The sequence below is a fragment of the Mirounga angustirostris genome, unplaced genomic scaffold, assembly GCF_029215605.1.
Source record: "Mirounga angustirostris isolate CCGP_5_RB_7025 unplaced genomic scaffold, mMirAng1.0.hap1 SCAF_12, whole genome shotgun sequence".
Classification (NCBI taxonomy): domain Eukaryota; kingdom Metazoa; phylum Chordata; class Mammalia; order Carnivora; family Phocidae; genus Mirounga; species Mirounga angustirostris.
Genome location: NW_026991720.1, coordinates 51,845,022 through 51,870,895, shown reverse-complemented (window position 1 = coordinate 51,870,895; position 25,874 = coordinate 51,845,022). Strand labels below are relative to the sequence as shown.

General features: G+C 38.2%; 1 protein-coding gene across 6 annotated transcripts in view; it reads left to right on the top strand.

Annotated features, from left to right (window-relative positions):
* KLHL7 (kelch like family member 7) overlaps nucleotides 1–25,874 on the top strand; it is a 69,296-nt gene that overhangs the window by 28,602 nt on the left and 14,820 nt on the right. For all 6 annotated transcript variants that reach the window (XM_045864578.3, XM_045864577.3, XM_045864580.3 and 3 more), the window contains 2 exons: nucleotides 2,692–2,866; nucleotides 14,474–14,616. In XM_045864578.3, coding sequence (XP_045720534.1) covers nucleotides 2,692–2,866; nucleotides 14,474–14,616 — 318 coding nt within the window. The remainder of the gene's footprint in view (nucleotides 1–2,691; nucleotides 2,867–14,473; nucleotides 14,617–25,874) is intronic.

Sequence of the window (25,874 nt, the reverse complement as noted above, 5' to 3'; positions counted from 1 at the left end):
CCTCCAAAGATGTCCACATCCTAATACCCAGAACCAATGAGTATGTTACCTTACATGGTGGCAAGTGGGACTTTGCAGATGTGGTTAAATTAAAGATCTTTGAGGTCTTTAACCTCAGGTGGGCCCAGTGTAATCACGAGGGTCCTTAAATGTGGAAGAGGGAGGCAGAAGAGTCAGTGTCAGAGTGATGCAATGTGAGAAAGACTTGGCCAGTGATTGCTGGCTTTGAAGATGGAGGAAGAGGCCACAAGCCAAGGAATGCAGGCAGCTGTTAGATTCTGGAAAAAGCAAGGAAATGCTTTCTCCTCTAGAGCCTTCAGGCAGCCCTGCTGACACATTGATTTTAACCCAGTGTGACCCATTTTGGACTCAACCTCCAGAACTGTCAAATAAACTGTCAGAGGTGTAAGCTGGGTGCAGGCATTTGGGAGCTAGATGGACTAACAGTAACACTTTGATATGCAGACATTCAGTTAATCCCTCTTTTCAGTCCTACACCTTTCTCTGTATTTGAAGCCAGTAAATTTGTGATAATTGGTTACATCAGCAATAGAAAACTAATAGAGATACTGTAAGATCATATGCTTTGAGTTACTTTTGTTCTAAAGATAAAAGATTTGCACTGAGCCATTTTTTGTCTGGTCTTCTTAATGGCCCCAGGTCATAAGTTATATTAGTCTGCAAGTTGACAACTTGGACCTGGAAGACCTGACTAGGTAAAAACAAAAAACAAACAAACAAAAATCCTCAGTTCTGAGACCAAAATTAACTGACTTATATGCATTATGGAAAGGGAATTTAAAAGTAACTTTAGTCTGAAGAAAACCTGGCAAACAGTACCTACAGATCATCAAACCTGATGAGCACTACTTATAGGTTAATATTTTGAGTGATGTCATGTTGATATCATGCACCCTTAATATAATGTAAGGAGAATGGCATGGCAACTCTGTGGTCTTCCTCCTAAAAAACTGTAATCCTGGTCTAATCATGAGAAAAACATCAGACAAACCCAAATTGAAGGACATTTTACAGAATACCTGACCAGCACTCAAAACTGTCAAAGTGATCAGAAACAAGGAAAGTCTGGGAAACTGTCATAGTCTAGAAGATCCTAAGGTGACATAATGGGTAAATGTGATGTGGTATCTTTTATGGGATTATGGGACAGAGAAAAAAATTAGACAAAAAAACTAAAGTTTTAGAAGTATGGACTTTAGGGGCACCTGGGTGGCTCAGTCGTTAAGCGTCTGCCTTCGGCTCAGGTCATGATCCCAGGGTCCTGGGATCGAGTCCCACATCGGGCTCCCTGCTCAGCGGGGAGCCTGCTTCTCCCTCTCCTACTCCCCCTGCTTGTGTTCCTGCTCTCACTATCTCTCTCTCTCTCTGTCAAATAAATAAATAAATAAATAAAATCTTTACAAAAAAAAAAAAAGAAGTATGGACTTTAGTTAATAATTGATTCATTAGTTGTGATAAGAGTGTCATGCTAATGTAACATTTTAACAACTGGGTGCAGGGTATATGAGGACTCTGCACTATCTTTGCAACTTTTCTGTAAATCTAAAACTTTTCCAAAATTAAAAGTTTATTTAAAAAAAAATAAGCCAGTTCCCATAAAAAATTAATTCATATGGAGATCAGAACTTAGGCCATATTAACACCAACCCCAAATTAACCAATTTAAGTAGCTCAAACATGTATGTGGTAGATGTGTATGTTTATGAAATAATAGGTGTGTTTTCAGTGTGTCTAAACTCATGATTTGTGGGGCACTTGGCTGGTTCATGGGACTCTTGATCTCAGGGCTATGAGCTCAAGCTTCACGTTGGGCGTGGAGCCTACTTTATTTTTTTTAAAAAGATTTATTTATTTGAGAGAGCACGAGCAGGAAGAGCAGAGGGAGAGAATCTCACGCAGACTCTGCACGAAACGCAGAGCCAACTCAGGGCTTTATCTCACAACCAAGAGTCATATGCTTAACTGACGGTGCCACTCAGGGGCCCCTGGGCATGCAGCCTACTTTAAAAAAAAAAAAAAAAACCCTAATAATTTATAAATCAAATTGTGTTGATAAACTTGGACTTGTTTGGTAAAGATAAATGAGTGCTACAGTACTACTTTGAAAACAGTTCTTACATAAATATCCTTTAATGTATTTTTTTAAATATAGAATTTTTATATCGTAAAGTTTCTGGAAAACAGGTAAGTCTATCAATTCATAATTCAGGAATATCGTATTGAAATAAAATCATAGATGACCTTCATATCTCTTGGGATGGAAGCCCCCTGAGGAAATTAGCCTGTTTTCTTGGTACCGAGTGAACATGTATTAAAACTACCATTGACCAGTAGATTTCTTTCAGTAGAAATGTACATCATAGCTCCTTCTGAAAAGAAGTTATATTTTGTTTCAAAAAATCATAAATTCAATATCCTCCCTGTGATTACATTATATAGTAGTAATTAGTTCTAAAAATATTTCTCTACAAGAATCATTAGAGCAGTGGGTAAACTGTTGTGAAGTACTGGCAAGTGTCTGGGAATGAAAGAAAATAGCTGAATAAAATATTGGGAATAAGTGGTTGTGTCTTCATGAGATCCTCCCCCAACCTTCAATATGAGAGTAAATAGGTAATTGGAAATGTTGCTGCCTTCTAAGAACTTTACTATGCTGTTTTCCCCCCTTAGGTTTATGATGCTGCTGTCAGATGGTTGAAATATGATGAACCTAATCGCCAGCCATTTATGGTTGATATCCTTGCTAAAGTCAGGTTTCCTCTTATATCAAAGAATTTCTTAAGTAAAACGGTACAAGCTGAACCACTTATTCAAGACAATCCTGAATGCCTTAAGATGGTGATAAGTAAGTTGCCTTGCTGTCCATTTATAACCTGATCCTGTAGCCAGTTTCTCTTGAGCTTAAACCCTTTAGAACGGATCAGACTCCGCACCAGGGAGAAACATTCAAGACTTAGCTCTTTTAGATAATTAATCCACTGGGGTTGTCAGCTGTCTACTTGGAGAAGACTTAGCCCCAGCCCTTATTTTATAGGGACACGTGTGGTAGAGGGTAAAAATTACTTATGCCTTGTTTTCTTTTGTGTGTGATAGCTTTCTTGCACTTCCTTTCTGGTGTTTCCTTTTTTATTTTATTCAACCAAATAGTGTACTGTGATCACTTTTTTTTTTTTTTTGGCCTGGAACTAATAGCTGCCATATTTTTTCATTTACTTAGTTTTTCTTGACTTGCAGGCTACGTCCCAACCCCTCTGGAAAATGCTCCTTAATAAAATTGTACAATTAGACAATCTGTTGCTTTTCTTTTATTTCCTGGAAACATCCTTCATAGAGCCTTCCTTCTACATATTCCTATATGGACTGTTTGCACTCTGATGCTAAGGCACACTTGTCTTGGACTTCCCTTCTCTGCCATCCTGGGATGTCCTTTCACTCCTAAGTTAGACCCACTGTCTCCTGGAACCCAGGTCTTCCCTTTTCATAATTCTCTCTATTGAATGGAATGTATCCCCTGAAAGGTTCCTGAGAAAGTGTATAGGATAGTAAATATTTGGAGACTGATGAATCTCATATCTTTATTTTACTATAAAACATTGAAGGATTCTTAAACGGGGTATGGAATTATGTTGAAAATCATTTTCAGTTAGAATTTTGAAGGCATTGCTCCATTATTAACTAGCTTCTAGTGTTATTTTTGAGAAATATGATGTCGGTCTGATCCTTTTATTTTTTATTCCTCTTTGTAAGCATTTAAAATCTTTGGGGGTGCTCCTGGGTGGCTCAGTCGGTTAAGTGTCTGACTCTTGGTTTTGGCCCAGGTAAGTGTCTGACTCTTGATTTCAGCTCAGGTCATGATCTCCGGCTCTGATCTGAGATCAAGCCTGGCCCCAGGCTCTGCACTCAGCCGGGAGTCCGCTTGAAGATCATCTCCCTCTGCCCCTCCCCCACTTGTGTGTGCACATGCACGCGCACACGCGTTCTCTCTCTCAAATAAATAAATATTTATTTATTTAAGATTTTATTTATTTGAGAGAGAGTGCACAAAATGGGGGAGGGTCAGAGGGCAGAAGCAGACTCCCTGCTGAGCAGGGACCCCAATGCGGGGCTCCATTGTGGGACTCCAGGATCATGACCTGAGCCGAAGGCAGTCGCTTAACCAACTGAGCCACCCAGGCGCCCGCAAATAAATAAATCTTTAAAAAAATAAAATCTTTTTTCATATCCCTGATGTTCTGGAAGTTCACAATAATGTAACTTGGTGTGCCTCTTTCTTTTTTTTTTTTTGAAGTTATGTTGGGCATTTTCTATCTTTTCAACGGATTTCTTCGTTCTCTATCATTGGTATTGTGATTCTTCAGCAGTTGAGTCTCTAATCTTTTCTTGTCTCTCTTGTTATCCATCTTTCCCTCTTTGTTCTATCTTCTGGGAGATAGCCTTAATTTTTCTATCAACACTTATTTCAGCTCTTTTTAATTTCTGTGAGCTTTTATTTATTCTCTAATTTCTTATTTCATGGCTATAATATCTTATTCTGAAGTAGCATTGTAGTGCCTTTCATGCTTTCTTGTCTGTATTGTCTATATTACCTTTGAATTTTTTCTCTTTTTGTTGCTATTGGAAGCTTTTCTTAAATGTTTGGTGTCATCTGTGAGTTATATTTGTAAGACTTAAGTTATTATAAAACCAGTAGATAAGGCTGTATATGTGAATGGGCTTCTCACCTCTTGGGCTGAACTGTAGGGTAATCAGTGTAACACAGTTTTTTAATTGAGGAGCCCTCAAATGTCAGTATCTGTAGATATTTTCTCAGATAGCTGGGTACAGGCATTTGAAACCTGGGTAGGGAATATTTTGATCCTGTAAACTTTCATTTAATCCTTGTCTTCAGGCTCATATCCTTCTCTGTGTTATTCCTTGAGACTAGAATATCTCCAAAGACCAGTCCTCATATATCCTACAGTGGAGAAGGCATGGCAGGTTACCTGACTGTGTAGGAGACCTGGCAGTTCAAATGTTGTTGGTTCAGAATTTTACAGTTCTCTTGTTTTCATCGCCACCCCACTTTCTGGGATACTTCCTATCTCCAATTATGACTCTTTCCAGTGTTCTGCAGGATAATTTGGCTTGCTTCTCATTGGCCTCTTCTTCCACATCCATTTTGGTTTAGCATTCTATCTGCTACCTGTCTTCATTAACTGAGTTTTAGGGTTACATATCTTCTATTATCAAAGGTAGAGTTTGTGTTTGTTTCTTGCTTCCTTGTTGTCTGGGATGGCTTTTAAGAGAAGAGGGGGGGAAAAAAGGTCTTAAAATGGCACATTCAATCTCAAGTTCTTTTATATTGTTAAATCTGAATCTGGCTCTAGGGTGTAGTTGGAAATATCTTCCTTATTCCAAGATGATTTTTTTTTAATTTTATAAATTCTTCTCATGCACTTAATAGATTTCTTCTTTTCTCCTTTTTTTTTTTAATTTTAAACCTTATACCCAACTGAAATTTATTTGAATAAATAAGAATCTAGGGGTTTTTTTCCTGTAAAAGTGGCAAGATGACCCAGTATCATTATTGAATAATTCATCTTTTCCCACTGATTTGAAACATCATAAACTAAATTCCCACTTATTTATACATACACAAAAATCAGTTTCTCTTCCATTTCATTCTAGTACCTTTTAATTATTGTTACCTCGTTTAAATTCTATATTCTGGACAATTTATAATTTTCTTTTTATAACTTCTACACTTAAACATTTTTTTTTAGATATCTTTGTTGCTATTATGAATTGTATCTTTTTCTTTATATTAGTCATTACTGATCCCTTTTAAAACTTTTTCAGTTGATTTCTCTTTTTCTAGGGCTTTATTCCTTTATCTGCTAATAATGATAATTTTAGCTTTTCCCCTCTATTATTTTATTACATTGCCTTATTACATTAAATGGCTTTTTCATGACAGTGTTCAATTAACTAATAATGGTGAGTAATGGCAGCCTTGTCTTTTCCTTACTTTAATGGGAATACCTGTAGTCCTAGTGGTGTGGACTTGGGTTTTGACTGGTTGGCTATATGTGTGTGGTACATAGGTGGATATGAGTAGAGTGGGTAGGAGGTATCTATAATTAAGAAAGTACTTTGCCTAAATCTTAAACTTGAATAAACACCTATAAAAGTTAATTATTTTTTTCCTGAGTTTGAGGATTTTGGCAAATATTGCTATAGTGTTGTTATTCTAAAATTTGGTATGCATATTTAAGCTGTACAGAAAGGTGTAAAAATAATGCAGATATTCCTGAACTTATGTAGCACCTTGAGAAATCAGTACAGCTGAAGCATCCAGTGTACTCCTCCCAATGACAGCTCCCATTCTTCCACCTGAAACAGCCCTGAATATGGTGTTTGATTACCATACAGTTCTTTAAACAGTTACCATATATGTATGCAACATCCGGTATTGTTTTGCATGTTTCTAAACTCTACATAAATGGTACACTGTGTGTATTCTTCTGCAACTTGCTTTTAAAAATACTTTGTAATTTCCATTATGTTTTCTCTTGTGACCAGTAAGTTTAGTAGAAGTAAGATTTTAAATCAGCCTTTGGTTATAGATTTTTAACTTAATTGCAGTGTGGTCCAGGAACATCGTGATCAGATACTAGTTCTTTAATAATTATTGAAAGTTGTCAATTTTTGTAAAATTGTCATTTGTGTCTTTTATGACCTAATTTTTTGGTCTAGTTAATTTATCACTTACTGACAAAGTTGTATTATATTCACCCACTATAGTAGATTTCTCAGTTTCTTCTGTAATTCTATTAATTTTTCTTTTATATATTTTGAGGGCTTATCAATATGAGTTTAGAAATGTTATCTTCAGGGGCTCCTGGGTGGCTCAGTCGTTAGGCGTCTGCCTTCAGCTCAGGTCATGATCCCAGGGTCCTGGGATCGAGCCCCGCATCGGGCTTCCCTGCTCCACGGGAAGCCTGCTTCTCCCTCTCCCAGTCCCCCTGCTTGTGTTCCCTCTCTCGCTGTGTCTCTGTCAAATAAATAAATAAAATCTTTAAAAAAAGAAAAAAAGAAATTGTTATCTTCCTAGTGAATGGAACCTTTTATCATCATGTAGTGATCTACTTTTTCCCTAATAATGATTGTTGCCTTTCTGTTTTATTAGCTATTTATATAACTAACCTGCCTTTTTATCTGGTTAGTGTTTTCCTGGCTTATCTTCATCCTTTTGTGTCTTTTCAAACATTTTGTGTCCTTATGTTTTAGTTAGATCTTTTTCAAAACAGCATATAGCTTAATTTTCTTTTTTAAACTCTTTCTGATTATCTTTTAGCAGGTAAATTATATTCCATTTAATTTATTGTAAGTACTACTTATTTGAATTATTTCTAATACCTTATTTTGCACTTTCTGTTCATCTCAATTTTTCTATGCTTCTCTCTTCTCTCCTTCTGGGTTGAGATTTTTTTGCCTACATTTTTTTCCTTCTACTGTTTGAGAACTTTTATACTCTGTGTTATCCTTTCTATTTTAATATATGTGCCTTAGACATTAATATTTCTACCCTCCTCCAGAAGAAAACAAGGATCTTAGGACACTTTATTTATTTTTAAAGATTTTATTTAGTTATTTGACAGAGAGAGAGGCAGTGAGAGAGGGAACATAAGCAGGGGGAGTGGGAGAGGGAGAAGCAGGCTTCCCGCCAAGCATGGAGCCTGATGTGGGACTCGATCCCAGAACCCTGGGATCATGACCTGAGCCGAAGGCAGACGCTTAACGACTGAGCCACCCAGGCGCCCTCTTAGGACACTTCAATTCAATTTATGTATTTATATGTTTAGTTCTGTACTTTAGTTCTCTTTTTTTAACTTTGCAAATGGGACATGATAATTTTTTTATAATTTTTAAAAAATATAGTGAGTGTTTAGATTTATTCATGTTTGCCAGTTTCTTTCCCCACCATTTCTTCTTGTATCTTAGACCTTCCTTCTGAGATAATTTTCCATATTTCTAGAGAACATCTTTTACAAAGTTCATACATTTATAGTCTATTTGTTGTAAATTGTTTTAGTTATCTTGAACTGTCTTTTTTTTTCCCCACGCTGTTCTTAAATGAAAGGTTAACTAGGCATGTAATTCTAGATCGAATACTTTGAAGGTATTTCATCTTGCCTTCATCATTACTGTTGGTCCCTGCTGTTAGTCTAGTTGTCATTCTTTGTAGACAATCTGAATCTTTCTGTGGCTTTTTACAAGAGCTTTTCTTTACTTTTGATGTTTAACACCAAATGTGTATGGACATTCATTTCTTTGGTTTATCCTTCTTGGTATTTGTTTTGTTTCCTGAATCCAGCGATCTGTGTTTTTCGTCATTTAGAAAATCCTCAGCCATTTTTCTTCAAATAATGCCACTGCTTCAGGAATTCTAATGAGAAATGTTGGCAAGTCTTTCCTTTGTGATTTCTAAACTTTTCATTCATCTTTGTCTCTTTGTGTTGCATTTGGGATAATTGTTGAAATCTATATTACAGTTCACTAATTCTTCTTTCATCTGTCTCTATTTTGATCAGTTGTTTAACTTATCCTTTGAGTTTTGAATATTAACTAAATATTTCATTTTTTCAGAGCAGCCTGGTCATTTTTGATGGTCTTTGCTCATGTTTTCAGTTCTTTCATTTCTGTAAACATTTTAAATGTAGTTATTTTGTGTTTTGTGTTTGATGATGCCAATATCTGAAGTCTTTAAAGACCAAATGCTGCTATTTTTTGTTTCTTTTGACTTATTCCTGGTGGCTTAATTCCTTATGTGTTTTGTAATTTTGGATTGTGAGTTTATATTTTTTTTATCTTGATTTCCAAGAATATTGGGAGGCCTGGGATATATTACTGTGGGTCTTCCCTGCTCTCCTCAAAAGGAGAATGGTGTTTGCTTTTGCCAGGTGCCCTGGGGCACTAAAAACCAAGACTACTTTGAATCTTTCTTGACTTATGGTTTCCCTAGACTTGCAAGTAGGTAAATTCAAACCTCAAACCTGCACAGGGGCAGGGCCATCATTATAAATTCTTAAAGGAAACTTTACCTCACCTGGAGCTGAAATTTAAATAGGCAAATTACTATTTATGTCTTTTGCCATAAGGCAGTTTGGTTTTTTGCCCCCTTTTTTTTTAGCTCATCTTTTCATTAAAGGTATAACAATCGAAGTGATCTGGCTTTAAACAAAGATCTCAATTCCAACATCTTACTTGTATAAATCCAAGACCTTATTGTCTCTCCCTCATATAGCCAGTAAGATAAATTTCTAGGTTTCCAATATTATCAAAAGCCCTCAGAGTAGCACCATTAGTGCTTGCCATTCTAGAGGTCTCTTAATGCTTACCATTCTAGAGCTTAGTTTTCTCATTTTTCACCCTCTGATCTTAGCTGTACATTTACTTTGCCACTTTAACCATTTTATTTTGTTTTGTTTTGTTTTAAGTAATCTCTACCCAATAATGTGGGGCTCGAACTCAAAACCCAGGAATCAGGAGAGTCGCATACCCTACTGACTGAGCCAGCCAGGTGCCCCTTAACTGTGCATTTAAAAGAATGTGGGGGGTAGTGGCACCTGGGTGGCTCAGTCGGCTAAGTGCCTGCCTTTGACTCAGGTCATGATCCCGGGGTCCTGGGATCGAGCCCCGCATCAGCTCCCTGCTCAGTGGGGAATCTGCTCAAGGATTTTCTTTCTCAGATATCTCTCTCTCGTTCTCTCTTGTTCCCTCTGCCCCTCCCACCACTCATGCTTATTTGCTCTTTCAAAAAAAAAAAAAAAAGAATATGGGTTTTTTTTTTCTTTTTAAGATTTATTTATTTTATTTTATTCTTTACAAGATTTTATTTATTTGAGAAAGAAAGGGTACGAGCCAGGGGAATGGCAGCGGGAGAGGGAGAAGCAGGCTCCCCACTGAGCAGGGAGCCCAGTGCAAGGCTCGATCCCAGAACCTCATGACCTGAGCCAAAGGCAGGCGCTTAACCAACTGAGCCACCCAGGCATCCCTATTTATTTATTTTAGAGAGAGAGAGCACAAGCAGGAGGGGCAAAGAGAGGGAGAGAGAATCTCCAGCAGACTCTGCACTGAACACAGAGCCTGATGTGGGGTTTGTTCTCACGACAGAGCCGAAACCAAGAGTTGGATACTAAAGCAACTGTGCCACCCAGGCACCCCTAAAACAATGTTTTAATGTTCATTCTTTCCAGCATTATAGTTATTTTGTACCGGGAAGTGTTTGTGAAAGTCTGAACTGTCCTACTCCTGTAAAGTTTAGCTTATTCTTTAAAAAGGCATGAAATATGCAGTGTACTGACTGTAACGTGCTGAGTTAAGTAGACTCCTGCTAACTCTCCTGGGCTCTTGAATTCCCATTCATCTTAAACCAAAAAACCACATAGACAGTATCTACAAATGGAACCAGCAGTTTGATTTCAATTAATGTGATGAGCAAGAAAGCCTCTCATAGAAGGTAGTTGGAACCTATTTTGAACCATTAAGTTGTTTTTGGTACCTCATCTGGACATTTCATTTAAGGTATAGCTGGTTTCAGTCACAAAGTTGAGGAAATAATTGAAAGAGAAATGAGCATTTTCCCTCCTGCCTAAGACATCTTTCTCAAGAGTGGCCTTAAGTTCGAATGTCCTAGTTATTAAATTGTATCACTTGCCTCTTATTTGGAAGTTAAGTAAAATTTTCATTAAACACCTACTACTTAATAATATTGTTGTGATTTTAGGTATGTTGACCCAATATTGTCCCTTAAATTGGAAAAATATCATGATATATTCATACAATGGAATGCTTTGTATTTACTAAAAATATTTTAAATGAATAATTCAGAAATTTCTCATAATTGGCAAAAGCATAAAACAGTATATGGTATAATATCTTTCTGTTAAATGAAAATAAAAAATTTTTTAAAAGACTAGGAATATTTTAATCCAGTTAAAATGTCAAGGGAAAAAGAGAAGAGGGTATAAGTCAAGGACATATTTTTGTGAATACCTACATTTAAGCAGTGCTAGGAGGAAAAGAACCAGGAAAGAAGAGTGTACTAAACTACTTGAACTGAAGTCCAGTGTCTTGAAAACCAAGGTACAAGGAGAGTTTTAAGAAGTGGAGCATGGGTGGCCCCTAGTCTCTTAAGTTCAGAGAGATGAATGAAAATGGGGACCAAAAAGATGCATTTAGATTACAGCTTTCACCTTTTGGATTTCATACATGTTAATATGAGGTTTTTTGTCATGCCTCCATTCCCAAACCGTGTGTTGTATTTCTGGTTTCATTGACAAAGAGCTGCACCTGTTTCTTCATACTGTAAAGCTGAAGAAAGACAACTATCCAATCTCAGTCAAGTGCAGTATTTAATTCTTATGTGAATTGTGAATTGATTTAGAAACAGGATAGCAGGATTGTTCCAGAAATCCAACCAAGTACAGGGATTCCAGAAAGCCAATAAGGCTCTTGAGCAGGAAACTCTGTTGTTTATTACATTTTTTTTCCCTTTTCTCTTTTTAAATAAAGACAGTAGGTTATTCTAAAATTCCTTGACTGGCACAAGCAGCTGAGAATCTTCTTGACTTTGGGACCTGAGCAGAGCTAAATGGGGGAAAGAAGACCTCCAGCCTCCCTTCTTAAGGTCATCAGTTAGTTAACCTCCCTACCATCTGTGTTAGAGCTGTCTTTTGAGAGTGGAAGCAAAACAGAAAGACAGTAGAAAGATAGAGTTTTTATAACTAAAAGAAAATGAGTTATAAAATAAAAATGAAAAACACAGTCAAAGCCACCACAAAGGGCCAGACCAACTTCTTACTCAAAATTTGCAAATGACAAGACCTGACTCTCAAAGGAATAACTCCTAAAGCAATAAGCCTAAGAAACAAAGAGCTCCTCAGGGAAAGATGTCAGAATGTTTGTCCCCAACCCTGTCCTTGGAGAGAAAAAGCCTATCAGTGAAGCCCCAGCTTATGCTTCCTTCAGGGGTCAACACCATTGGCCACAGTCTACCACTTTTACCCAGTGACCTGCCTGGAAACAGTTCCCTCCTGTCTCTCTCCTTCTTTGCTACCTGTCTTCTCTGGTTGGGAGTATCCACAGTGCACTTGTGGCCTTTGTGGAGCCCTCCTAAGAGCAGTAGCTCTCAAACCCTAGCATTTCTGATTTCGGAGTCTGGGGTAGTGTACAGTAATCTGGATTTTTAACAAGTTTTCAGGTGCCATTGCTGCTGGTGGTGGTCAGGGAAGCACATTTTAAGAACTGCTGTCTTAGACCTGGAGTGGGAGGGCTGAAGGGGAGGTCAGCAAACTACATGCCACAGGCTGTAGCTAGCCCTGAGTAAAAAGTGGTTTTTGCATTTATAAAGGATTATAAAAACAAACAAATGGAGAGTGTGTGACAGAAACCGTATGTGGCCTGCAAAGCCTAAAATATTTACTATCTGGCCCTTTCCAGAAAAAGTCAGACCCCTGACCTAGATCATGCACCAGAGCCTTAGCTGCAAAGGTTGCCTGCTGGTCTAATACGAAGTGCTTTTACCCAAACTCCGAAACGAAGGAAATGCTAAATACTGATACTGATTTTCATTCGCTCGCAAACTTCTCCAACCTGTCTCTCTTTTATAAAGGCCCAACGTATATAGCCTCATGAACAAAGTGTTTTGCATGTGTTAAGAATTGTTGACATTATTTTATTTTTGGATCAGTAATACACATCATATATAGTTCAAAGATACAAAAGGGTATATAGTGAAAAGAAAGTCTCTCCAATACCCCTGCTCCCTACCCCCTCATCCCCTCATGCTGGAGGTACTATTACTATCTTATATATCCTTCCATAGATAGTCTACATACGCATTTACTTACATATACTTGTATAAATTGTGTATATAACTATATGTATAAAATACAAAGTTTTAAAACACAAATGGCATCATACTGTGTATTCGGCTACATACTGCTTTTTTTCATCCCACATTAGTTTTTGGAGATCATTTCATGGGTATATACTACCCTTTTTCACTTTTCTTAAAAGCCACGTATAATATTCCATTGTATGAATATACAGTAATTTTTAACCACTTCCCTGACTGAACTTTACGTTGATAAACTCCTAGAAGAATTACTGACTAAAGAGTGTGTGCATTTGTAATTTTGGGGAGATCATAATATATTGCTCTGCATATAGTTTGTACTTGCCCACATCCCCACCAGCAACGTGTAGGAATCAGCATGTGTTTCCCCACACCTATATTATACTCTGTGTCCCAGACAGTTTGATCATGGCCAATCTGATAAGTGAAAAAGTATGATTTAATTTGTATTTCTCTAGAACACTTGAGCATCGTTTCATATGTTTAAGAGTTGTTTGTAGTTCTTTTTCTGTGAACTGTGTTCTGTTACTTAATGGAATTTCTTTTAGTAACTGGTTTTAATTTTATTAATTGGGTATCTTTCCAATTGGTCTGTTATATGATTAATAAATATTTTCCTAGTTTGTCATTGTCTTTTTTTTTTTCTGCCATGCAGCAATTTAACTTAAAATTTTATGTAGTTAAGTCTGAATTTTTTTTCATGGCTTCTGTGTTTTTTGCCTTGGGTCCCCATTTGGGGCCCTTTTTTTTTTCCTTTTTTAAAGATTTATTTATTTATTTTAGAGGGAGAGAGAGCACAAGCTGGAGGATCAGAGGGAGAAAGAAGAAAGAATCTCCAGCAGACTCCATGCTGAGCGTGGAGTCGGATGCTGGGCTTGATCTCACAACCCTGAGATCAAGACCTGAGCCAGAACCAGGAGTTGGTCGCTTAACTCCTCCACTTGATCCCCCTCTCTCTCTCAAATAAATAAATCTTCAAAAAAAAAAATCATCTAAGGCATCTACTTCTCAAAGTTTTATGTGCATCTAAATTACCTTGGGATTTTGTTAAATATGTAGATTCTGAGGTTCAGTAGTTCTAACAAACTCCCAGATGCGAAGCTGCTGGCCTTTGAACCACATTTTAAGTGTCAGTACTAGTACCTGGACCAACCAACAGAATTTTTTATTTGATAGGTCTGTAGTAGTTTCAGAGATATCCTAGGTGATTCTCATGTACAGGTAAGATTGAGAACTGCTAGGTTAGGAGATCTGAATTTCAGTCATTATTATTTTGGCAGCCATTGTTTGAAGAGCCAGATAATTCACTGGTATGTAATAAGTGGATGGGGCATTCTTAGCATAAAAGTGATTGCTAAGAATAACAAATTGGTTGGGACTCAGATCCTTACACATTTTCCTGCCTCTTCCCCCCTCACTCTTTGCTTAAATGCTATAGAGGGATAGTAGAAAAAGTTACAGAAATAAAAGCACTATGATATTTGGTTATTTCCTCTTCAAAGCATTAAAGTGCCTGAAGTTCTTGAAAAGTTGCCATGTGTTTTTCTACAGGTGGAATGAGGTATCATCTGCTGTCTCCAGAGGATCGAGAGGAGTTGGTAGAAGGCACGAGGCCCAGAAGAAAGAAACATGACTATCGCATAGCCCTATTTGGAGGCTCCCAGCCACAGTCTTGTAGATATTTTAACCCAAAGGTAACTAATTTTTGTTTTTGCCTTTGAAAGCCTTGAGCACATATACACTCACCTGCCATTAGTAATAATAGCTCATGCCTTTAGAGAAGTTGCAGTTTATTTGTTCTTTCATGTATCTTTTGAGATACACAGTTCTCTTTGTTTAACAAATAAGGAAATTGAAGCTTAGTCAGATTTTAAATGTTTCCATAATTGCTCTGGAGCACTGCATAGTAATCACTATCAGAGAAAATGGAAAACTAGTTCTCCTATCTTATCTCATTTTGTTAGCAACTCCTTGCTTTCCTTATGTGTAATCTTCAGTGAAAATATTCTGGAGCTGTATGTGGGGTTTTTTTTTTAGTAGTTATGTTTTTTTGTTTTTTTTTTTTAAACATTTTTTTTTCAAAGATTTTATTTTATTTATTTGACAGAGAGAGACATAGCGAGAGAGGGAACACAGCGGGGGGAGTGGGAGAGGGAGAAGCAGGCTTCCCACGGAGCAGGGAGCCTGATGTGGGGCTTGATCCCAGGACCCTGGGATCATGACCTGAGCCAAAGGCAGACGCTTAACGACTGAGCCACCCAGGCGCCCCAGTAGTTATGTTTTAATGTAAAATAATACATAGTAATTCTAGAAAATTTGGAAAACCAAGAAAATAAGAAAGAAAAAAGATAAAGTTACCTTTAACTCAACCATCTAGAAATGATCGCCAATTTTAATGTGTTTTCTGGTATATGTTATGCCATTTGGGCCAGCAAAGCCTGAGTCTTAGGTCTAGAAACACAATTTTTCTTAATAGATTATTAGTTAAAACCTTGAGAAGAGAGTACACTCACATTTCTACCCCTTGTTTCTTAGACCTATGTGTTTTGGCTATGGAAGAGATAATATTGTATTTTGCTAGTTCTGTATGTATTTCTGTGTTATTTCTGCCAATACCACAGTCATAAAAGATATCACCTATAACTGGTATTGAATCTAAGCATATAATGGTCTATTTTATCATTTTGTTGGCCCATTTTTGGTTGATGATAGATACCTGATGAGTGAAGCATCCTCTTGACTTCAGGATACTTATCTGATACTCATTTCTTTGGAGCTGTTTTATGTAATACTGTAGAGGTGATGAACAAAGCATTTGTAAAAACGCATATAGTGATGTTGTCAAGAGTGCAAAACATAGTGAAGATCAATCCAAGTCTAGAATCAGTATCAATTCCAATGAGAGCAGGGCATTGTCCCTTTAACAGTGGAGGGGTCCCAGTGCAGTTAGCCTGGCATTAGGTAACTAACTGGTTCCCCAAGGTTTGGTAACAAATCAAGGGCTTAGGATTGGTCCATATTCCTGACAAAATGGGTGCTGTCCAGTAGTGGATAGCCGCTTGACCTTAGGGAGAGGAAGTACATTAGCTTCCAAAGCTGCTGGCTTATGCAGCTTCTATCACTGCCCCTGTGGTCACTCATAAACCCACTGAGCAAGCCTCAGATTGGAGAGGGAAGATAGAGATGCAGTCCTATCCATGTGATTAAAATTATTAAGAGACTTTGCTGAAGTTGTGGGTACTCTGGTAAGAATTCATATGGGATACAAATTTGTGTCCTTTCTAAAGGGTCATCTACATTATCCTTCCTCAAATCTTTTTGTCAATAATCTTACATTGTTACTTATTTCAGGTCTACATCCATCTAGGTAAACCATTAGCTACTGTCAAGAATTGATAAAAACTGACCTTAGCCTTTCCCTCCTGAAGGGCATAATGGAAAATAAAAGGAACTACTTAAGATTCTGCCAGATCAGAAGGTTTCTTCTGAATTGTCCTTCAGGTACCATTTCTGAAGGGACTATAATGCTTTAGCAGTCTACTGTTGGCTAGTACTGTCATAAATGAACCAAGCTCAGGTCTCTCAAATTTATCAGCTGATTTATACGGACCACCTCTATGGAGACAGAACCCTGGTTGACGGAGAAGGCCTCCTAGGAAAGGGTTGTAATTAGCTCATTTGGGTATTCTGTGCGTTTGAAACCTCTGTAAGCCCAGGGCTATGTTTAAATACCAAATTATTGGTCGAAGGCATGCTATTTGTGATTTGGTAGATTAGGTAAAACTGTTCAAAATGTGTTAATGGTATGGTTACCTGGTTTTCCTTGATGTCAGACATTTGCTGTCTGTCAAGACCTAGTGGCCAGCCAGGAGCTATTTCCTGAAAAAAATGATACCTGCTTAAAGAAGGTTGACCTAGCTCCAGAATCCCAGGATCATGCTCTGTGGTCATACTGGAACATGATCCAAACTATAAGCAGCATCCTTTTTTTTTTTTTTTTTTTAAAGATTTTTTATTTATTTATTTGACAGAGAGAGACACAGTGAGAGAGGGAACACAAGCAGGGGGAGTGGGAGAGGGAGAAGCAGGCTCCCCGCAGAGCAGGGAGCCTGATGCGGGACTCGATCCCAGGACCCCGGGATCATGACCTGAGCTGAAGGCAGTCGCTTAACCGACTGAGCCACCCAGGCGCCCTTTTTTTTTTTTTTTTAAGATTTTATTTATTTATTTGACAGAGAGACAGCAAGAGAGGGAACACAAGCAGGGGGAGTGGGAGAGGGAGAAGCAGGCTTCCCGCGGAGCAGGGAGCCCGATGCGGGGCTCGATCCCAGGACCCTGGGATCATGACCTGAGCTGAGGCAGATGCTTAACGACTGAGCCACCCAGGCGCCCCTATAAGCAGCATCCTGGTCAGTATCCTCATGCCCCAGGATCACAAAGTAATCTAAGCAGCCAAGCCATTTTACTGTAGCCTGTCCCATTTAGAAAGCTGTCTCCTGCTCTAGCTTTTACTTGCAACTGGCGGGGATTTTTGGTTTACCCAGTTAAAGTATTTAAATGGAACACTCAATCACAGGATATGCCATCTATAATATGTGGGAGATAGTTGGGGCAGCAAGGTGTATCCTTTGTTTCTAAGGAGCTGTACCAACCTACTGTAGGTCAGAACTTGACAAACTTTTTTTCTGTAAAAGACCAGAAAATAAATATTTTCCGTTTTTTTTTTCATACATGAACAAATGGGCATGGCTGTGTTCCAATAAAACATTATTTACAAAACAGCAGTGGGCTAGAGTTGGTGTGTAGGCCATAGTTTGCCAACCCCTGCTCTACACCTGTAGACAGCTAGGAACTTTGTAGTGACCACCACTGTATTCTAGGATCAACTTCTGTCAAGCACTTGTCTTACCATGTCCTGTTCCCCAGACCTGATCAGTATTATGGGCATCAATATACGAGACCGTGTGTGACTACCTTTGGTAAAGTGAGATAGACCAAGGCTCCTGCAGCTTAGATTACAGCATACAGAGAGTCAGGAGATCCTTGGGGTCAGACCATGAAATCATTTTGTTTTCCCTGCCAGCTGAAAAGAAATCCCATCTAATTGTCTGAGTAGACAGTAACAGAAATACACATTAGCCAAAGTGTTAGCTATATGCCGAGTTTTAGTAGTTGCTTCAGTCTGGTCCAGGAAGAAGACCACACCTGGCCCTGCCACAACTATTAGAGGCACTGGTCTTGGCAGGTCCTACAAAGCAGTAGTTCCTCCTCTATTTTGGTAGCGAAGGAGGTCTTACCAAAGAAGGCTCCTCCTGCTTACTGTAATACTTAACACCATGATTCATAGAACAGATATGCTGTCAGGTAGCAAAAAGACCTCTCCAAGTATGGAGGATCAGAATTGGATTGGTTAAACACCATCATATTTGGACTGTCCCTGTTGGGCTGCTCTCAGCTCATCCATCTGTGTCTGGCCCATTCCTCTGTCTCCAGAATATAAGCTGATCTTCTTACAAAGACATCTGGCTTCCTTTCTCAGTAAAGACTGGGTGTCCGGCAGGTACCACAAGGCTTCCTGGCCTATGCAGTACACTCCAATAAGCACAATGGCATTGTGCTTAAGAGACTGATACACCTACCCATCTGTTTCACACCAGGTAAGGTTAAGAGTCTTGACATACCAGTGCCTGTTTAATTTCAGTGCTTTTTGACTTTTCAGGATCCTTTTGATTCAAGAGCAGGAAATTTATAAATATGGTGTTTTTTTCCAAGCAAAAATTGAAATCATAGGACTTTATAATTCTATGAATTGCAGCTTTCGGGTGTTGATCATAATCCCCTCTTGTTTTCCAAAGCCTAACTATGGTATTGGTTTACGGTTAAAAGCAAAAAACCTAGCTACACTTACGAGGAGAGCATGACATACAAACTTGTCGAATGTTGTACACCTGAAACTAGTGTCACGTTGTGTGTCAACTATACTTCAGTTTTTTAAAAAGGCAATTAAGCTACATTTTGGTAGAAAATATTTTATATTAAAATAAAGGAGGTGGCTATTTTGATGTACAAAGGGATAGGAGAACCCTGATTTCATTTAGGAGACAGTAAGCATTGTTTGTAGTATATGGCAAACGTGGAATGACTCTTAGCACTCTATTTTGGTCTGTAGTCCTAACACTTTGCTTGATTCTTTTTTTTATTGGACAGTTGAAAAGAAACACGTATTCTCCACAAGCCTGGAAATGATGACTGTAACTTCAGAATTCTTATTTGCTCTTATCAGTGGCCCATACATACTTAACTGCTCTTTTGTATAGTCATCCACAAATTTTTAGACTTTCAATGGAAAAATTCAAATAATTGAGGAAATAACTACCAATAAAAATATCCTCATTCTATCAATTATCTCTTATGCCCTGAAGCTAACACCATTAGAATCCCACTTCAATGTTTATTAAATGTGTCTGTTAGAAGTACCAGGCCCTCCCTTCTTTTTACTATAAAACTTTATCTTGAGGAACTTTCACCCATTACTATTTTTTGTATATAATATTTTAATATAAGTTGATAAATCATTATTCTAATAAAATGAGAAGGCTGATTTCATTATTATTTATCTTGAATCTGCCTAAGTGAACATTATTTCATTATTCGATTCAAATAGATTGCTTAATGAAAAGTACTATACAGGAATTACTTTAAAATTCTTGAACTTAGAATTCAGAATTCAGAAATTCAGAATTGACCTTCATTAAGTGGGACCCATTTGTATGTCCTGTACTAGCCAAAAATTTATCATTTTCAGAATTGATCTCCTTCAAAGGGGGCAATTGAAGCAGTATTACTTAATCAAATTATCCAGAATTAAGACAGTATCCCTAAAAACTATTGTCTTTAGATTTTTCCTTGGATGTCCTTGGTGAGAGGAGGCAAATATTTGTATTAATTGCTGACTGAAAAATGATAAAGAAAATCTTAATTTTCTTTCCTGAGTATTAATAGAAAAAAGTCTTGGGTTGCTCTATCAAATTGAAATTATATAATTCTTGTTATGGTCCTTTTATAAAGCTTGTTAAGCCTCCCTTTCCCCACCTGTACCTGTTTTTAAAGTTTTCAAGTGCTTAGTGATTACTGAAAGTTGTTTATATGTAACCAGTGCTCTGTTCTCTTAGTATTGGTATTCTCTAATTGTAGAATGAGAATGTCTTATGATATTGATGCCTAAATAAAAGTTGACTTAATGGACCAGTTTTTCTTTGGACTCTTCCTACTGGTAAAACGATGAGCTCTGAAGGGCTTAGAACTTTGTGAAGTGGCTCACCACTTTAATATGGTGGAGAAATAGGAGACTGTGCCCTAGAGAAAAAGGGATTCTGCATATTCCCTGCCAAAAACAAGTAAGGACTAGGACCAGTAGGGTAAGTAAGGGCCAGAGCCTATAAATTACAAAGGCAGAAAACCATATGGTGCTGTATCACATGGAACCATCAGGTTCAGAAGGTTTACCCTGAGTACATTTTCTTATTCAGAACTCTTAAGTAAACCCATCACTGAGCTTAGTGTCTGGCCCAATGTGGATACTCAAGTTCAAAAGGATGAATAAAGCAGTATAACTTTATATAACATTTCACAAGCAATTTTGTCAGTTGGCTTTATAGGACTGGATTTAAATATAGTGGGCCCTAAATTTAAAAAAATGAAATTACCTTCAACTTAGAACACATTTTCCTGTTGGAAATATTGTTTAATATAGGTATTGCAGTGCTTTTTCTCACAGTATTGTAGCCACCTTACCTCTTAAAACAGCCCTCTCCTGAGGAGATGGTCCCACTCTGTGATCAGGGTGGAAATGGGCAGTTGTACATTGCATATGATTGTGAAAGATGTGTGCATAAAGAAGTGTAAACCTTAAATTAAAAAACTAACAAGGCTTTTTATAAGAGTCCATCAGTAGTGCTTGCTACCAGCAAAAGAGTGCTGTAGAAGCAGTACACCGAGGTAAAAGGGTGAGCACTGCTAAAATGATCAGGAGCACCTACAGGAACAAAATATCCAGCATGGGCAGCAGTCATCCCAAGTGGATTGGTCCTATAGCTTCGTGCCCAGGGGCTGACATTGTTGGAATGCAAGTGTGGGTCATCATGGGTATCCCTTAAGCTTCCTTAGTTGTCGTTATAATAGGCACCCAGTGGTAACAGTGTCCTCTGCAATTTGTGCAGAGTAAGTGTTCCTCAAGCTTGATTGTTTGCAGGCAGTTTGGTTAGACAAGTGGTCCCTCACGTTCATGTGGAAGAGACTGGAACATATTCTGAAGTAAATTCTCAGCAGAGTGCTCTGCCTCCCTAGAATGTCTTCCAAGATATTGAGAGCCTCTGTTCTTCTCTTTTCAAGCACCACACAGTTTTGTGGTTTTGTTCTAAAATCAAACTAACAGCCCGTTGTGTCCCATGAAGTTCCCACTTCAGGGATCTGGTTCCTTTTGTCACTGCATCTGCAAGAAACCCCAGGGAAATATGACTAACCACGGGAGTGATGATGTCAGACTCATTGTCTTTAATTATCATAAATTAACAGATCAGTCCCCTAAAAAACCTCGGAGAGAGCAGAAATAGAGCTGTAGGTGTTTGAGTGAGGGCTGTAAGTGGGAAGGAATGAGGAAACTAAAAATGATATCTGTGTGTGGTGGTATTTTAAAGGACTCCAGCCATCCTAGGATTAGCTGGAGAGTAGTGGGCATATGAATACAGGGCTACAGGGGTAAGGGTCAGGCTGAGGGTAACCAACAGAGAAGGAGATAAATTATCACTATTTACTATACCATGTCACTTAAAAAATTTCTGTTGGCTACCTTGGTAATTGTTCATATGATGACCCAGAGGCACAGTCAGATCTGTCATCCTAGGAGTATTAAAACATGTCCGAATAGATTTGGTGTGATTATTTTCTTTGAATATTGATGATCAGGTATAAGAGATAATTATCCTCAGCTGTTAGAAACAACAGAGCACATTGTATGGAATATGTACAGAAGCATAAAGCAGTTAGAGGTTGAGGTCAGTGAGGTGACCACTGAACATAGCCATTTAAAAGTCCCAATATGGGGGGCGCCTGCGTGGCTCAGTTGGTTAAGTGTCCAGCTGTTGATCTCAGCTCAGGTCTTGATCTCAGGGTTGTGAGTTCAAGCCCTATGTTGGGCTCCATGCCCAGGGTGGAGGCTACTTAAAAAAAAAAAGAAAGAAAGAAAAAGTTCCAATATGGGACAGGCAGAAACAGCCTTATTGATTTGAAGAGCTCCCCCTGAATTGGATTTGTCCATGGAAGCTTCATGGAGATTTTCTTGAGGGAAACTTATTGGTAGAGTTTGGATAGGAAGAAAGAGAAAAGACAATAATATATTGACTCCTAAGTATGAATGCATCTTTTTGGCTTGATAAGTATGGTTATTAAAATTTTTCATACAAGCTTCCAAAGCATTACTTAACTGAATGGAATCTAACAACTTTGTGCTTTAAAAAAAAGAAATTAGACAGGTGGAAAAACTGAAGGACTAGGCCACTGGTCTTTTTTTTTTTTTTTTTTTTGGTGAGGCTTTTTTTTTGTAAAGGAAAGCAGCTCTTTTATATAGAAAGCATTTCAGGTTTAGGTATATGAGCTTAGGCAAATCAGCTAGTCTTTCTAAACTTCAGTTTTCTGGTCTTTTAACAAATAAAAGTTGAAATCTTCTCAGGATTTGTGTGAATTTCAATTATGTTCATTTGACTCCATCTTTTCTTTGATCTTCATGCACTCAGTTTCTCCCTGCCATCTTTCGGATTCCTCACTTTCCATATTTAAATGTAAGTTTTGAGATTTGAGATAATCATTTAAAGGGTAATATGCCTTCCTGTGCCAAGATTTAAAATAACATATCAGGGTTCATCTCAAGGCAAATCTTCTGTTGAGATAATTGGCAGAGTGCCAGCACAGGGATATTTCCCTCCTATTTCATTTATTTTCTACGCAAAGGACAAGCCATATTATTGAGCATAATATCCTTCTCGGGTTTCACTTTTGGATTGAGTTTCATTTCATATTTAAATTTCTAAGTAGTTTAGGTTTGAGTTTTTGGGTTTTGGTGGTACAGTTTTCATCTGAGAGTGAAAGGAAGAACATTTTGTGACTTTATAAAACAGCAGTTATTCTGAATCAGTGATTCCCTTTAAACTGGTCTCTGGCCTTACTTCAGTCTCCTTGCTAATGTTTAACAATCATTAACAGCTGAAAAATGACCACTTAACAGGTTTGCTGTTCCTCATTTTATCTAGCAGTTTACAACGGCACAATCACGCCCCTCCTACCCCACCCAGCACCCACAGTGGAAGCCATTTTTCAACTACAATGCTGTATTTCTTGAAGAACTTAGATTACAAGAGTGGTTTCTCCTAATGGCTGATTATTAAACCCCTTTCTGGACTTTAAGAGTTTAATATGTATCCAGAAATATTTGTGTGACCGTGTTGAAAATGAGTGTATTTCAAAATGGGTACAACCTATGAAATTACTTGGCATGATCAAGTGTTTTCTTCTGAAAACCAGAGTGCCCTAGTAACTGTGCTGTTTGGAAGGAAGGCAAAGACTGTTTTTTATCTGTCCTGTAGTTGAAATGCAGCCTCATAGTATAGTAGCTGTTAAGTTTTTCAGTTCTTAAAACCTTAAATTAGTTTTACTTTCACTTTTTTGTTAAAACATTTAGCACTGTTACAAGCATTTGCTCTGAGAAGTTGTTTTTCCTTGTACCATATTTTTGGTACCATTTGCCTGGTTGTTGTATTTACTTTTTCTGTTTAAAAAAAAAAACAAAACAGTGGTGCCTGGGTGGCTCAATTGGTTAAGTGTCTGCCTTCGGCTCAGCTCATGACCCCAGGATCCTGGGATTGAACCCTGCATCGGAGCAGGGGGTCCGCTTCTCTCTCTCCCTCTGCCTCTCCCCCAGGGCTTGTGCTCTCTCTCTCCCTCACTCTCTCTCAAATAAATAAATAAAATCTTAAAAAAAAAAAAAAAAGAATAAACACATGCTCACTGTAGAAAATTCAAATTTAGCAAGATATAAAAGAGAAAGCCCAGGCACTCCCAATATCAAAAGACAGTCATCAGTAGCTAGTGAACATCATTCCAGTCTTCTCATTTTACATATATGAGATCATACTATATGTGCTGTCTTGCAGAAACTGTTTTCACTCTTTCAGCATTTATATTGTGGAGGAGTCAATCTAATGAAAATATCATCCTTTTGAAGAGCTACAGAGTATTCCATCATAAGGATATAGCATAATTTATCTAAATCTAAGGATATACCATAATTTGTTTAATGCTTATCTTCTTCATGCACAATTGGCCTATTTCCTCTTTTTCCCTGTTAAAATACCCCTGCAGTGAAACATCTTGTATATGCCAACTTTGTACACTGTCCCAATTTTTTCAATAGGGTAAATTCCTGGGAGAAGAATTGCTCTAGCAAAGGATAAAGATGGAAACTATTTTGATTTACCAAAAAAGTAAAGAAAAGCCTGGTTTCTAACATCGGGTACTGTTTGTTGGTTGTCACTGGTTTTCTGTCCCTCAGTAGTGCAGCCACCAAACGACCAGGGGCCAGAGTGACAAGATGCATCCTGGAGTCAGTATAATTTAAAGGCAGCACTGCAGTGCTAGGAGCCCTGTGCAGGATCTGTAGTCTTGGACCTTTAGAAAGTATGAAATGAAGATGGCTCAGCTGGATGAGACATACTTTTCCATAACTGTGGCCTAACACTCAATAGAAATATTCCCTTCGGTGTGCTAAGCCCTGGGCTAAATACCATACAAAGACAGGGGGAAAATCCCCGTTTTCAGAGGAGCTCTGGTTTTAGTGCTTAAGCATTGCTTTTCTAAGTGATAAGATATGGAGGCTGTGCAGGAGGACCTCACAGCCATCCTGCCAACTTCCTGATTTGTATGATTTGTAGATGAGGCTGGTTCAGGTCCTTTGATGTCAAGTCAGATACCTGGAGTGACTTAGCTAGAAATATAACAGGAACAGGAAGAACCCAGATTACTCCATTCCCAGTCCAGTGTTCTTTCTAGGAGGCCCTGTAATAAGATTTTTAGAGAAGCAGGGCAGTGTAGGGGTTAAGAGTGCAGTTTTGGAGTCTGACAAATTTGAACTTAAATCTTGGGTTCACCACTTTCTAACTCCGTAACATTGGACATGGTACTTAACTCTCTGAGGTTTTGTTATCTGTTAGATAAGGTTCTTACCTCATAGGATTATTGAGGAAATTAAATAAAATAATGTTTTAAGATATTTCAGCATAGTTCCTGGAAAGGGAAGTGCTTGATAATGAATAAATTAGTAGCTCTTTGTTCAGCGATGCTTTTCTAAATCATTTGGACCTTAAGATCATTGGATTTTAGGCCTGAAAGGGGGGGAGGGCTCTAAGCTCATCTAGTTCAGTCTTTTTGTTTCACGGGGAAGGGAGCTAACATCCCTGAAAAGTGAAGTGACTCCATGCGACCCATAGCTTCTCCACAGCCTAGCTCAGTGCCCGCCTTTCCCAGCTCCCTAGAGCTGCATTCTTTGTGATCTTGTGAAATGAATGAAGCCAGAAGTGTTTTTATGCATTTTTCATGAAAACTACTTCTAGGGATGTTCTTGCATCTGGCATAAACCTGCTTTCTATATAGATTGTTGCCATAGTTATGTGATTATTTTTTGAACAGCTCTTAGAAACTAAAATTAGGGGCACCTGGGTGGCTCAGTCAGTTAAGCATCTGCCTTCGGCTCAGGTCATGATCCTAGGTTCCTGGGATCGAGCCCCACACTGGGCTCCTTGATCAGGGAGGAGTCTGCTTCTCCCTCTGCCTCTGCCCCTCCCCCTGCTCGTGCTCGCTCGCTCTCTTTCTCTCTTTCAAATAAATACAATCTTTAAAAAAAAAA